The following is a 13,119-nucleotide window of genomic DNA, read 5'->3' as shown; positions in this document are numbered from 1 at the left end:
AGCAAGCACAAGGACTAGTGTGGTAAATCAGCTGGAGTCTCTACAACATGGGCTTGATCTCCGCTGCTTCCTTGAATTCTGCACCAGTCTTCGACCGCACTTCGTCTACGGTAACACCATCCGCAAGCTCAACCAGGGTCAAGCCCTCGGTAAAGTCGACATCGAACACACACTATCCAATGTCAGTTTCCAACACCAGCATTCGGATCGAAAAGAGGTTACTCACCAAATCCGTAATAATCCGGCTTACACACGCCTTGCCCGTAAGCGGAAACTCGCACTGCTTAAGAATCTTCGGCCTTCCCTTCTTGTCGGTGTGTTCCATGGTAACAACAACCTTGGTGGCCTGCGGATTCGACACTAAATCCATAGCACCACCAAAGCCCTTGACCTTACCCGGCAACATCCAATTTGCCAGGTCGCCTCTTGCAGAAACTTGCATAGCGCCGAGGATTGTCAGGTTGATCTTACCAGCACGAATCATGCCGAAACTTTCTTCTGAGCCGAAGCATGATGCGCCAGGGAGAAGTGTGACGGTTTCTTTGCCCGCGTTGATGAGATCGGGATCTTCAAGACCCTTCTGTGGATAGGGACCGAGACCCAGGATGCCGTTTTCGGATTGAAGTTGGACTTCGACAGAGGGGTCAACGAAGGAAGGAGCGAGCATAGGCATGCCGATCCCGAGGTTGGCGTACATGCCGTTCTTGAACTCCTTGGCTGCACGACGGACGATGCGTTCGCGTTTCGAGGCTGCGTCGCCAGCGCCCAAGGCAGAAACCGCTTCCTGAGGGTCCTTTGCGTTGACGACTTTTTCAATCTTCTTTTCAGCCGTCGATTGGATTACGCGGTCGACATAGATGCCTGGGACATGGACGGCGTTTGGTGGAATGTCACCGACTTCGACAATGTGCTCAGCTTCTACGATTGTTACTTTGGCATTGCGAGCCATGGCGCCGTTAAAGTTCTGTGCTGAGAAGCGGAACTGGACGTTTCCCAGGCGGTCGGCTTTGTATGCTTTGATAAAAGCGTAGTCGCCCTTGATACTCTCTTCCATGACATAGCTCTTGCCAGCGAAGACTTTGACGTCGCGAGGTGTCGAGTATTGTGCTACGCTGCCGTCACTGTTATGCTTGAGTGCTAATTCGCCGGTCTGCACAACGGTGCCGAAAGCAGCGGGTGTGTAGAAAGCTGGAATGCCGGCGCCACCGGCTCTACACCTCTCTGCTAGTGTGCCTTGGGGTGTGAGTTCCAGCTCCAACTCGCCAGTCAGATACATCTGTTCGAGGACCTTGTTCTCGCCCACGTAGCTTGCAATCATCTTCTTGACTTGTTTGCTTTCCAGCAATAAACCTAGACCTCCCCCAACCACGCCAGCATTATTAGATACAGCAGTGAGGCCTGTGATTTTTGGTGTGCTTTTTACTTGGTGGATGAGCGTATCTGGAACACCTGAAAGACCGAAGCCTCCGCACAAAAGCGTACTGTCGGATGACATGTCTTCGATGGCCGCTGCGGCACTTGGGTAAACCTTGTTGATCTCATTGCGGCGGAGAGACGACGAGAAGGAGCGCGAGAGGTTGAGGTATGTCTGCCAGAGTCAGTTGTTGCTCAGCATGGGTTCAATGATATCTGTGTACTTTTGTTGTGCTTCGCGAAAAGGTGCGCGCCGTGCGAAGGGTGAGGGATATCGACGGCATTCTGGGCAGAGCTTGGTACAGGTAAACAAACTTCCAGAATATTATGTTCAACCCTCAATGTACAGACTGGAAAGATATGTACAAGTGGCCGTGGAGAGGGATGCTGCGCCCCCGAAATCTATAGACCCAAGCATCGTCGCAGCCTCGGGAATCTTTAGTATGGGTTGCGTCGGCCTCTCCAAGCGGGAGGGCGGAACGGCGCCGACGCGGAATGTGGAGGAAAGTCGAGGGCCTGGAAAGCGGAGAGGTAAGATACCAGATGCTGATTGGGTGAGTGTGGGCTGACTCAGGCATACCACGGAGTTGTTTTCCAGCCCGGAACATCTGATATTCATCGGGAACCTTGCGGGCTCACAATTCTTCTCTCCATGTCCAGCCCTGCCACCCAAAGTTCACGTCGTTGATCGGGCCATTATATGAACCATCACCGAACTGTCGTCCATTACTCCCACGCAACAGCCTCTCACCTCCGCGAACGGCCAATCAGCGAGACAGTAGAGGCATCTCACTTTCTTGGTAAGAGACTGATAAGGTTTGAAAAGAGGTGCAGAATTACAAAACTGTATTGGACGGTTGGGTGTTTACCAATGTCGGGACTGCGCAGTTCAAATGCGTTGTGAGATAGCAACCTCACCGGCGTTATCCATGAAGCGATGGTATTCACAGTCCGAATCTTTATGCCTTGGCGATTTTTCAATATGGTAGATACGTTCAAAGGGTCACGATAGTGGCATGGAAGATGAGATGCCAGCTTCATTGTGGTGCTAATTGTAAGACCTTGAATGACGCAAATGCTTCCTAGGCGCGCATCGCTCGTCTCTGCCGCACCATTCATAATCTTATCGCAGCCAACCAGATGCCAAAGCATTCTCGCTATGCTTCGAATCATCGCGTTTGTCCAACGCAGCTGGTAGCACAGCCTTCTGTTCGGCACCTCCGAATCCCAATTGACCTAAGGCCCCCGGCCACACGTAGCCCCGCGAGTAAGCCGCCTAGCGGCGGCTAGACCCAATGCAGTAGCAATCATGGCCAAGACGGGCACGTCGTTCAGCTACACCTATCACCATCGGTCGATCACTACCTAGGTACCGTTATGATGGAGTGTAAGCTTAAGCCATCTGTAGTAATAAAGCTACAGAAATACTCGCTTGTATGAGGCGTTCAGATCCGCCACAACCACCACCTTGAACCATATCCTCCGGTTGAACCTAAGCAGTGCTATCCGATGTCGAAAGCGACCATGGCCCAAAAAGGAGAAAATAAAGCAACGCGTCAATGCTGGGATTGTCTAAAAAGGCGTTTAGTATGCGACAACACGCTCCCACATTGTATGAAGTGTCAGAAAGCCGGTCGTCAATGCTCTGGTTATGAGGACGCAAAACCGCTTCAGTGGATCCAGCCAGGCAAGGTAACTTCTAGGCGGAGGAGGAAGAAAGATGGTAGCTCGCCGAAAACCTACACCATTGAACCCACAGCCAATAGTGAGACGAGAACGTGTCAGGATGTTAACGTACCTGAACAAACGGGCTGTAAGCCGATGATGCATGAAGAAGACTACATTTGTGAGCCTGTAGATTACGAAGCAGCCCTGTCGTCTTGGGAGAAGGATCGGGTCTCTCACCCTGGAGATCGGATCACGGACCTCCATGCGTTGTCTTTCAAGATGACAGCAAGTGCCAGAGAAGCGGGCAGGATATTCCAGATCGGGGGAAGGGCTAAGATTGAAGAGATTGTCGAAAGTGGCTCACATGAGGAGGCTGCAAAGCTGTTACGCTCAGACCGTAATCCACTTCAACGACTGAAACGTCTACTCGAGGTTTTACAACTGCAGGACGTACCGAGATACGGGGATCTTATGGATGAAACCTCGGAAGTGGTGCAAGCTGTTCAATACTGTGAGTAATTCCTGACCTGACGTTAGAAGCGCATCTAGGACTAGTCGCTGATGCTACCAGACAACCTACGCATACACACAACATACAAGGCAGCTGGAGAGCTAGCGCCTAATCCTGCACTTGTGCCTTTCCCTCAACAGGCCTTACATCTGCTCACCCCAGCAATCCACCATACGCTAGTTTGCCTGTCACTCAATCATTTTATCCATACCTCACCGTTGGGAACCGACCGCGCAGTGCTAGCCCCTAATCGGTGGAAGGTATATCACCACCGTGGAGCAGCTTTGCGGGCATTAAGCCAACACATTGGCCAAGACAAGACAAGATGTTCAGATATGACAATCACTACCATTCTCATGTTCATGTGCTTGGAGGTATGTTGAGCCTGTGCCAATCGGTCGGCTTCGAATCAAGTACTGATAAGTAGTCCCAGCTCCAGAATCCTAGCTTTGCCGACTGGCGCTCGCATGTGAATGGCATGAAGCGAATAGTCGACCTAAGAGGTGGGCCGAAGAAGCTCATGAAGGAAGCGCCGCACTTGGTACCGTCGTTGGTACTTTACCTGCTGTACGTTGCTTTGTGATGTTAACTGCGGCCAGGGTCTAACTTGAATGAACAGTATTGTGTCCGTGGCCAACACGTGCAGTCCGTCGTGGGACCAAGTTGAGATCAACAGCACTGCAGATGATGTGATCGAGGACATCACCAGTATCTACAGTCTCATCTTTCCGTACACGCTTTGTCCACCCGAGCTGTTCACCGAGATGCTGCATATAAACCGACTGCGGGCCAAGGCATCTGCGGCAGTCTTGCAGTGCGATTTCGATGTAGACCACACATTGAAGGCCTATGATCTGCTTGCTCGCATCGAGGCCTTCTCGGTTGAAGATTGGGCACAACCCGGCACCTTTTACAATGAATGGTTGATTGTTGGCACAGTGTACAAGTCGGCCCTCACACTGTACGCCATCTTATCCTTGGGCTCGCTCACTGTCCTCCCAGCAGATGCTTCACTGCTTGACATTCAAACAGGTCACGGCGATGTCCTACTCAGCAACCTGCGCACAGCACTCAAGGATCCGCGTGTAGCTAGATTCATGGCATGGCCGCTGGTGGTGGCGGGTGTAGAAGCTATATACCGTGGAGAGGCGACAAGGGACTGGATCGGAGCAAGTTTGGAGGAGTTGAGCAGGACGCTAGGCACGAGTGGTCCGATCAAGGCGTGTTCGGTATTGAGGAGGTATTGGAAGGGCGGGGTTTCAGGGTGGGATGAGTGTTTCGATCGGCCGTATGTGTTTGTCATGTAGGAAGCGGGCTAGTCAAGGCAGTGTAGTGTCTTTGGTCTCATGGTAGCAAAAACTTTGTGTTGTATCGCTAGTGTGCGTAATGTACAGGCTTGCTATACAGAGTTGTCGTAACAGAGAGCCAGCACTACCGCTCCAGGCCCTTGTTGTCTGGGTCCTCATCGCCCTTGGTCTCCTTGACGTCTTTGTAGGGGCGGCCGGCGTAGAGCATATACCCCTTCTCCTCAATGGTGCCCGTCTTCTCGTCTGCCTCGGCTCGTCCCTGGCCAAATGCGCCCGTCTCGAGTTGTCCCTGGACGGCGATGGGTCGGTTGCCGCGGAAGCGCTTGCGCATGTCAATCATGCCTTTTTTGCATTCGGCGTATCCCTTCTGCAGCTGCTGGCACTGGGTGGGGAGGGTGTATTTGAGGGGCGGACGCAGACATTCGCCTGGCGTGTGCCGGTCGACCATTATGCAGTCGCTATTCTGGAGGCAGAATGCCAGCGCAGCGCCTAGCCACTACGGTTAGCCGAGGCAGTCGAGGGATGGTGAAACAGGCCATACGGATGTCTTTACATGATTGCGGCATGTTGGCTGGGTGGTCGTGTGTGGCTACCAGCGCATCCAACAATGCATGTGTGGAGTGACTTGGTGGAGCAAAAGCCCGTCGGCAGAAACGTCGCGCTAAGCTCCGGGGCTCAATGCGTTGTCACATGTCAGGGTGGAACGTCATTTCAATTTGGACATTGGCTGCTGGATCCTGCTACCCGCCCTGGAGCCCTTCCTCACCGTACTTCAGGAGGGGCTCAAGCTTCGACTTTCCAGAGGCCCGCGCTCCAGAGGGGCTATGCGTTGTCCTGCAAGTCTTTTGTCGACGCTTTAATTGCTCGTGTGCCCTCAACTCTCGCCACGCCCGCGGGCACCATGGCGCTCCACATCCCCTTCCTGTCGCGCCTGCACATCCGCGAGTACGTCGCCCTGTCGGTTTCCGTGTGTCTCATCATCCTCGAATCCATCATCGCCGTCATCACCCTCGCCCTGCCCACGCCCATCATCAACTTCTGCTACCGCCTGACCCGCCGCCTGTTCAACCACCTCTCCTCGCCCTCGTCCAAGCGCTCGCGCCAGAAGAAGAAGGGCGTGTGGAGCTCCATCGCCAACGCATCCGATTTTACCGAGCTATGCGACCTCTACGGCTACTACTGCGAGGAACACATTGTACAGACCGGTGATGGCTATCTCCTGGGTCTGCACCGCCTGGGCTGGCGACAGGGCGAAGAAAACATGCGCGTCAACAGCCGAGACAAGGCAAAAGGCCTCAAGAAGAAGGTCGTCTACCTCCACCACGGCCTGATGATGAACAGCGAGGTCTGGGTTTGCTTGACCGATAAGCAGCGATGCTTGCCGTTTGAGCTGGTGGAGCGAGGATACGACGTCTGGCTCGGCAACAACCGCGGAAACAAGTACTCCAAGAAGAGCGTCCATACTCCCCCTACCTCGAGCAGCTTCTGGAACTTCAGCATGGACCAATTCGCCTTCCACGACATTCCCGACTCCATTGCCTACATTCTCGAGACTACCCATCAGCCCTCGCTATCGTACATTGGCTTTTCCCAAGGAACCGCCCAGGCCTTTGCAACATTATCTATCCACCCTACCCTCAACGAGAAGGTCGATGTTTTCATTGCCCTCGCCCCAGCCATGTCGCCCAAGGGCGTTGCGTCAGGCATTGTCGACGCTTTCGTCAAGGCCTCTCCGGACATACTGTACTTGGCATTTGGGCGCAAAACCATTCTCCCTTCGGCAACCATGTGGCAGTCTATCCTATATCCACCCATCTTCGTTCGCTTCATTGACACATCCCTGCGCTTCCTGTTCAACTGGTCCGCTGTCAACATTCTGCCCGAGCAAAAGCTCGCAGCATACCCACATCTGTATTCATACACATCGACCAAGAGCGTGGTGCACTGGTTTCAGATCATTCGAAATGGCACATTTCAAATGTACGACGATGAAGCGCCAAACCCCATCACCTCGAATCGGTCCAAGTACTACAAAGTCGCCAAATTTCCAACCAAGAACATCAAAACGCCCATTGTGCTTGTCTACGGTGGTTCAGACAGTCTAGTCGACATTGATGTTATGCTAAAGGAGCTGCCGTCTCATACCATAGCAAAGGAGATCCCTCACTACGAGCATCTGGACTTTTTGTGGGCCGAGTCGGTCGACACTCTCGTTTTTCCACATGTCTTTGAAGCACTGGATAAATTTGCAACTTCAGAAGCGGCAGCTCTAGAGGGTCAAAAACAACGACGCTTGCGATCACCGGGCAGGTATCAAGGTCTTTTGCCAGAATCCAGTAAGCTCCCTGGGTTGGACGCCGAAGACTACGACGAAGACGATGCGGGAGACGAGAGCGCGACAGCTCCAGTAGCGCTACGGACAAGAAAGGTGTCCCAGCCCTCGCGGACGCCGAGCTCCATCGATGGTACGACATTAGCGGAAAGGCCGTTGTCGTTAGCCAGTGCCGTCTCCCCACCCAAGACAACACGACCTGCTACGCATCGGAGGACTGTTACAGAGGAGAAGCCCTCGCCTGTCCGCAGTAGAATCATGTCACCACCTCCGTCACACAGAATGTCAACCATGTCTACACCAGACCCCACAAACAGGATATCAACCATATCTACACCAGATCCTTCAAATAGGATATCAACCATATCCTTCAACTCCCCAGGTGCGTCAGTTGGCGATTCGCAAATCACGGAAAAGACCTCCACGTCTCGACCTGAGGGATGGTGGTCCTCGGACGAAGTCGCTGGTACGGATCCGTCTCAAACTACCACACCCGCTAACCAAACCCCCGCCAGGAGGTCAAGCTTCGACAGCCAGCAGAGCACGAAGAGTATGGCGGGCAAATTCGGAGCCAATGGTATCACTCTTGGCGCGAGCAAAGCCGTCAGCGGACTCACACAAGGAGAAGGATTCAACTTCGGCGAGAGCAGTAGTAACAAGAGTCAAATCGATCGGGAAAGACTACTGGAGGCGGATAGGAAACAGCGGAGGAACGTCTTGAAGAAGAGGCATCCATCTAGTGGTTGATGTGACGAGTGACGACCATTTGTGTATTACCTGTTGTTTGCAAATTGAATGACAAGAATCTTCATGGCTACCTCATAGCGGCTTTGGAATTTGCAATTTCTCGAACAGCATCTATCTCGTGTACAAAGGAGAAGGATCGATGAACCCTTTCCAATACTCCACGGCACCGTCTCAACCCCACTTCAGGCCACCTTCACAAACGTGATTGGCCACGGAATCCGGCGCCGCTGCACCTCTGCAGCGTAACGAGACCTCAATATTACTTCACTCTTACCTAGGCTACGTGTTTGCAACAATGCTATAGATGCCAACCAATCACTTTTCGATCCTGCGGAACGCGCCCGAGACCAGCAACACCCTAAGCTACATTGCAAATACCATGACATGGATATGGAACAGCGCTGTAACCATCTGCCGCACTCTATCTCGCATATTGTTGCCTAAACACTTCAACGGAAAGGTGAGCAGTTGTTCGTTTGGGCTTGCGGCCTGCAATCATGACCAATGCTCAAAAAAGATGAAAGGACGATTACGATCCCACATATCGGAGCTTCGTCTTCTACAGTACCTTGTCTCCTAATGAGGTAAGTCGACGTCGATGATTTGCAGTACAAGAAGGCACGCTGATTTACACGTGTAATTAAGTCGTTGTCAAGTTTTGACAGACCGTCGATGGAGAGTGGGATGGATGAAATGGAGGATTCACAGAGACCACACGCATGAAAGAGGCTATTTCAAGTGGAAACCAGTTCTGAATGAGTTGTCTCCGTGTATGTGTCGCGGACTGAGCTGCCTATGTTCGGACATCCAGCGTCCCTTACATAGCCGATGACAGGAGGAATGGGTTTGGGTCATCACTTCACCCAACTGCTAACTAGGCGGCTCCGAAAAATCGCCTCCTTCATGTTCCTGCTCTATGGGATCGTCCTGCTGCATCTGTTGTTGCATGAGCTGCTGCTGCGATATACTCATCCCGGAAGCATCCCAGTCCAAATTACTGAAAGGCGCTGACTGCCACAATTGTTGCATTTCAACAATAGGCACTCCTTGGTCGAAGCTCGTGAAGAATGGGTTACCAAAAGTAGAAGGTGTTAGTTGTTGTGTGGATAAAGGATATTGGAGCAGCGGATCCACGAAATGATCATGGGATAGTGGGGGTGGGTAGTTTGGCGGCATTTCTTCCGAGTAACCCGTACCACTTGGTGTATCCCATGAAGTTGACTGTGACTGAAACGTAGGGGATGCACCGGAACGGGCCGGCCGCGCAGGCTGCGAGGTCCAATTATTATCATCGTCAACAAGCTCCTTCACCTGCTCCCGAAGAACTGGAGCGCAGGTATTCAGAATCTTGTAAACGACGTCGTGAGCCCGAGCCGCAACTGGGTCGTTCGCTTTCATAGCCCGAAGCCAGCGTATCATTTTTTTGATACACGCAAGGATATCGGCTTTCTCGTCTTTCAGATGCTTGCCCTCATAAGCCATCTCGAGCAGAAGTACGGCTAGAGCTTGCATAACTAACGTGATAACAGTCAGCTTTAATGAGACAGTGCTTCAGCCATGGTAGACTTACTGATATGAACCACATCCCACCATGGCCCTTGGGAGTAGATAAAGCCTGTATCTGGCTGCTCGGGAAACAGCATTGTCATCTGTCGAGCTGCTTCGACACAAGTCTCGGCAGTGTCGGTGTTGAAGTTCATGGACTTCGAACTCTCCGTTGCTATCCTCCGTTCGATTCTGCAAAGACAAGGTCTGGTAATAAGAACTTTCGCACTCCAATAGTAGATTCTGAGCAGGAACCGCTCACGGTTGAGATCGGATCGTTGAGTCCAAGTACTGGGACGGGCATCCTCAGGCGGTAAAGCCGTCTGCACCCAGTTTTCTAGTTCCTTGAGTAACTCCGCGATTTTCGTTTGAACGTACTATAGGCATACTAGTCAGGAGATGGCCATAGATTCGTATGAGAAACTGTTCGCTGGCAATGGAAAAAACCAATTGGAGGAAAAGTACACGTACCTGCCAAGATCGCACCGCAGTTCGAGGTGCATACAGACTGAGAAGGACCTTTTGTTGAATGAGATTAAGGGTAATATACGTATGGTGATAGTGACTCTTGTCTGTCTTCCGTTTGCTAGACTCGGAGGCTCTACTATTTGCCGTCGTCTGAGGCGAGCCGTAGTTGGTGCGAATGCGAGACGTTTGTCGAGTTGGCGATTCGGGTGATTGTTGTGGCAACGATACAGTACAATCCTCGTTCCCGATGACTGGAGGACGGCCGGTAATAGAAGAGACGAGACACTCTATTGAGTGCAAACACCACCATGTTTTTACCAGCGGCTCCCTCTTGGAATCGCTCAATGAAGTGTCCTCGTTACGCAAGTGCAGACCGAGCGCCAAGGCAAGCCTGATAGAGAGTCCTATCATAATCCATGCTCTACTCACATGCCCAATTACAAGGAAGTAAAAGGCCAACGTTCCTGTCTGAGAGTGCGTGTTAGGTAGTTCTCAGCAGATAGGACTGATGGGAACTCACAGCTTGGATTTTGTCTAGGCTGGGAGCCGCAAGAAAGGTCAGAGTGTCTTTCAAACCCAGAAGCTGGACTGCTCTTGTCATGTATATCAGATGGTCCCTCTCGTCGCCTCTCCACTCTGCGCCAACAAGGTGTGAATACTTTGCGCCAATCGCGAAGAGCAAATTCATGGTTGCACGCCATGAATCAGGTACGAAAAACGGGTGCCCATATTTAGAAGCTTGGATATAGCGGCGAAATTGGTCCTCGAAATTGGTAGGCATGAGTGGGAATGTACCGTGCACAGTGTCCATGTAACAAGCAAAGAACTTCTCAGCGATCTCTGGGCTTGGCATCTCCCTAGGGTCCACCGCAATGTCAATCTCGATGTCGTCGCTGTCAAGATAGAAAGTCGCGTCCGTGATATGGTGCATCGATCCTGATCTAGCATTCTGCCTCCGTTCATGTAAAGCGTCGGATCGTTCATCAATCGCTTCAGTACTCGCACCAGGGGGGCCGTACCGTTGACCACGGGGATCTGTGTTGCCGCGTTCTGCTTGGCGCTGGACGCTTCGTAGCCATTGGACCTCAGAGTTCTGACCCATATAGCCGGTTTCTCTTGCACGCGGATCACGCATCAAATCTTCATCAAGGAAGTCGAGATCTTCGTTGGATCCCACTGAGGCCGTCACGAAGGCCTCTCCGTGGTCACTGTGGTTCCCATCTTGACGTGTTGGTGAATGATCGCGCGGTCTCTTTCCCCGTATTCTTACGGACTGCAATGAACCCGACGAAACCAAATCATCTTCTACCTACAATGGAAGTAATGTTAACGGTTGCCTTGCAGGATATGATAGGAAAACACATGATCAAATGGCCGCCTACATCGTGCAACGTCTGATTGATGATCTTCCTATCTTCCTCATCGACGCGCCCTTCGAGATCTTTCAGGAGATTGATGAGATTTTTGTTCAGCCGCATGGCCCTGTAGAGTTAGCGTACATGTAGCCAAGTAAGGAGTCTAGTTTTACATACTCTCCTAGACGATCTCGCCGTGCTGGATCGTACACACACGCCAGGTTGTTGCGTTCGCAGTTGGTGCAACGCGGTGTATCACCAGAACACCTGACTTCTGGGATTTTGTCAGCACCGACAATTGGGTGCGGATGTATAAGGCTGTATACTTCGTTTACGGCACGTTTTGCATGCTCTTGCTCTAAAAGAACAGGTTAGAATATACTGTCTTAGTGTGGGGAGTGGAGTCACCGACACTCTTTCTTCTCTCTCGGGTCTCTCTGAGTTTTCGTTACCCTGCTGCGGCGCCGTCTTTTGAGTCGCGGTCTTCCTACCCTGTCCATCGCTGGACTGACCAAGTGGGATCTGCTGCATAGCACAGGCTGACGACGTTTGGAGACCAGTAGAGGACCGGTACTGCCAATGCAGATGCAGCTTGCGCATAGATCCGCTTCCAAAGAAGCGAACAAGTCACGTGTTGAGTTCCAGGCAAGGTCTCTGTACACCTTGTACGATATTAGAGGTATGAGGGGAAACAGGTCTCCAGGACGGTGTGGCGCGCGGAGGGACCCTGTGACGTACAGTAGTTGAAGAAGCACAACGCTGAGTGGCTCTGGCGGACGATTTAGACAAGAGGTAGTCCACTTCTGTAAACGCGAACGGGCTGTTGTAAAGGTGCCGCTACTGGGGAATAAGACCTAGACCTTTCAGAAGAATGACAGGCGGATTACCTATCAGCCAATCAAGGTCTGCAATGTTAGTCCACAATCAGAAAAAGCGTCGTGTTGCGGTCTTGAGGTGGGCAGATAAAGCTGAATGGATTTAGCAATGGCTCTACATACAAGCGGGTATTGCCCAGCCGGGATCGAGATTCGAGGCAGGGCGGCGAATGGCCCCGCAGAAGAGGCCTGCGACCCGGCATGGCATCCCCGGCTGTCAGATTATCGCAACAAAAACTGTACGAAGGATTCGGAAGACACGCAGCATAAACGACCTGGAGAAAGCCTGAGAAGGTCCTCGAGCCGGCGTGCTATTTGAGCGTACGTAGGTAGCCAGCGCGCTATTTTGCAGTATGCGCGATGATACACGTCATATCCACCAGAAATATCTCGCTTCTATTCATTGCTGCAGATATGTTAGATGGAGTGCTTGTGGTCATCAGGGTATCGAATTTGGTGGCATATACTCACAGACTTTGCGTGCTGTCAAGAGGCATTCCGTACACCTTGTAAGAAAACTTCTATACCTCCTTGGGCCAGCCTTCGGACGTCCATGTTCGTGCTACGGGGCAGGCGATGCTCTATTTGGGTATGCGAAGTAACGCCAGATACTATCGGGTTGCGACTGATTCTCCAATCCTCGCTCGATCACAATCGTACAGAGCAGCCTATGTGTCTCGCTCCAGGGTACCTAGGTAGCTTTAGCTTAGCAATTTTGGCGACACTGTCTGGTGTGCATGTGTTATAGTGCCTTGGGTTCACGTTAAAATCCAGCGGCCACATAGAACGGCCGAGGTTTGCTTGCTGGCGCAAACAAGAGCTAAATGACCCGAGTTCTGCCCTGCGCAGGGGATGTTCAAATGTGGGTCGCGTTATTCCACTTTTGGAAATTTTTGCT

The 13,119-nt window shown here is 51.9% G+C and overlaps 5 protein-coding genes across 5 annotated transcripts; 2 read left to right on the top strand and 3 right to left on the bottom strand.

Moving 5' to 3' along the window:
* Window positions 1-40: 40 nt before the first annotated feature.
* GT037_008494 (3-oxoacid-transferase) lies at window positions 41-1,697 on the bottom strand (the record flags this gene model as incomplete). The annotated part of the gene is made up of 3 exons (XM_038933541.1): window positions 41-172; window positions 227-1,588; window positions 1,638-1,697. The coding sequence occupies 3 exons, from the start codon at window positions 1,695-1,697 to the stop codon at window positions 41-43; spliced, it is 1,554 nt and encodes a 517-aa protein (XP_038783506.1).
* A 1,663-nt stretch (window positions 1,698-3,360) lies between these two features.
* On the top strand, window positions 3,361-4,899 carry GT037_008493 (uncharacterized protein; the record flags this gene model as incomplete). Its single annotated transcript, XM_038933540.1, has 4 exons — window positions 3,361-3,592; window positions 3,653-3,966; window positions 4,026-4,159; window positions 4,212-4,899. The coding sequence occupies 4 exons, from the start codon at window positions 3,361-3,363 to the stop codon at window positions 4,897-4,899; spliced, it is 1,368 nt and encodes a 455-aa protein (XP_038783505.1).
* Window positions 4,900-5,023: 124 nt separating this feature from the next.
* GT037_008492 (uncharacterized protein) lies at window positions 5,024-5,465 on the bottom strand (the record flags this gene model as incomplete). Its single annotated transcript, XM_038933539.1, has 2 exons — window positions 5,024-5,388; window positions 5,441-5,465. The coding sequence occupies 2 exons, from the start codon at window positions 5,463-5,465 to the stop codon at window positions 5,024-5,026; spliced, it is 390 nt and encodes a 129-aa protein (XP_038783504.1).
* Window positions 5,466-5,800: 335 nt separating this feature from the next.
* GT037_008491 (alpha beta-hydrolase) lies at window positions 5,801-7,978 on the top strand (the record flags this gene model as incomplete). The annotated part of the gene is made up of 1 exon (XM_038933538.1): window positions 5,801-7,978. The coding sequence occupies one exon, from the start codon at window positions 5,801-5,803 to the stop codon at window positions 7,976-7,978; it is 2,178 nt and encodes a 725-aa protein (XP_038783503.1).
* Window positions 7,979-8,848: 870 nt separating this feature from the next.
* GT037_008490 (fungal specific transcription factor domain containing protein) lies at window positions 8,849-11,952 on the bottom strand (the record flags this gene model as incomplete). Its single annotated transcript, XM_038933537.1, has 7 exons — window positions 8,849-9,492; window positions 9,549-9,900; window positions 9,995-10,459; window positions 10,512-11,300; window positions 11,374-11,473; window positions 11,524-11,620; window positions 11,673-11,952. Coding segments are annotated over 7 exons (2,727 nt in total), but the record flags the coding sequence as incomplete, so codon positions are not given.
* Window positions 11,953-13,119: the final 1,167 nt, after the last annotated feature.

Source organism: Alternaria burnsii, assembly GCF_013036055.1.
Source record: "Alternaria burnsii strain CBS107.38 chromosome Unknown 744, whole genome shotgun sequence".
Taxonomy (NCBI): domain Eukaryota; kingdom Fungi; phylum Ascomycota; class Dothideomycetes; order Pleosporales; family Pleosporaceae; genus Alternaria; species Alternaria burnsii.
This window is presented reverse-complemented; position numbering and strand designations above follow the sequence as displayed.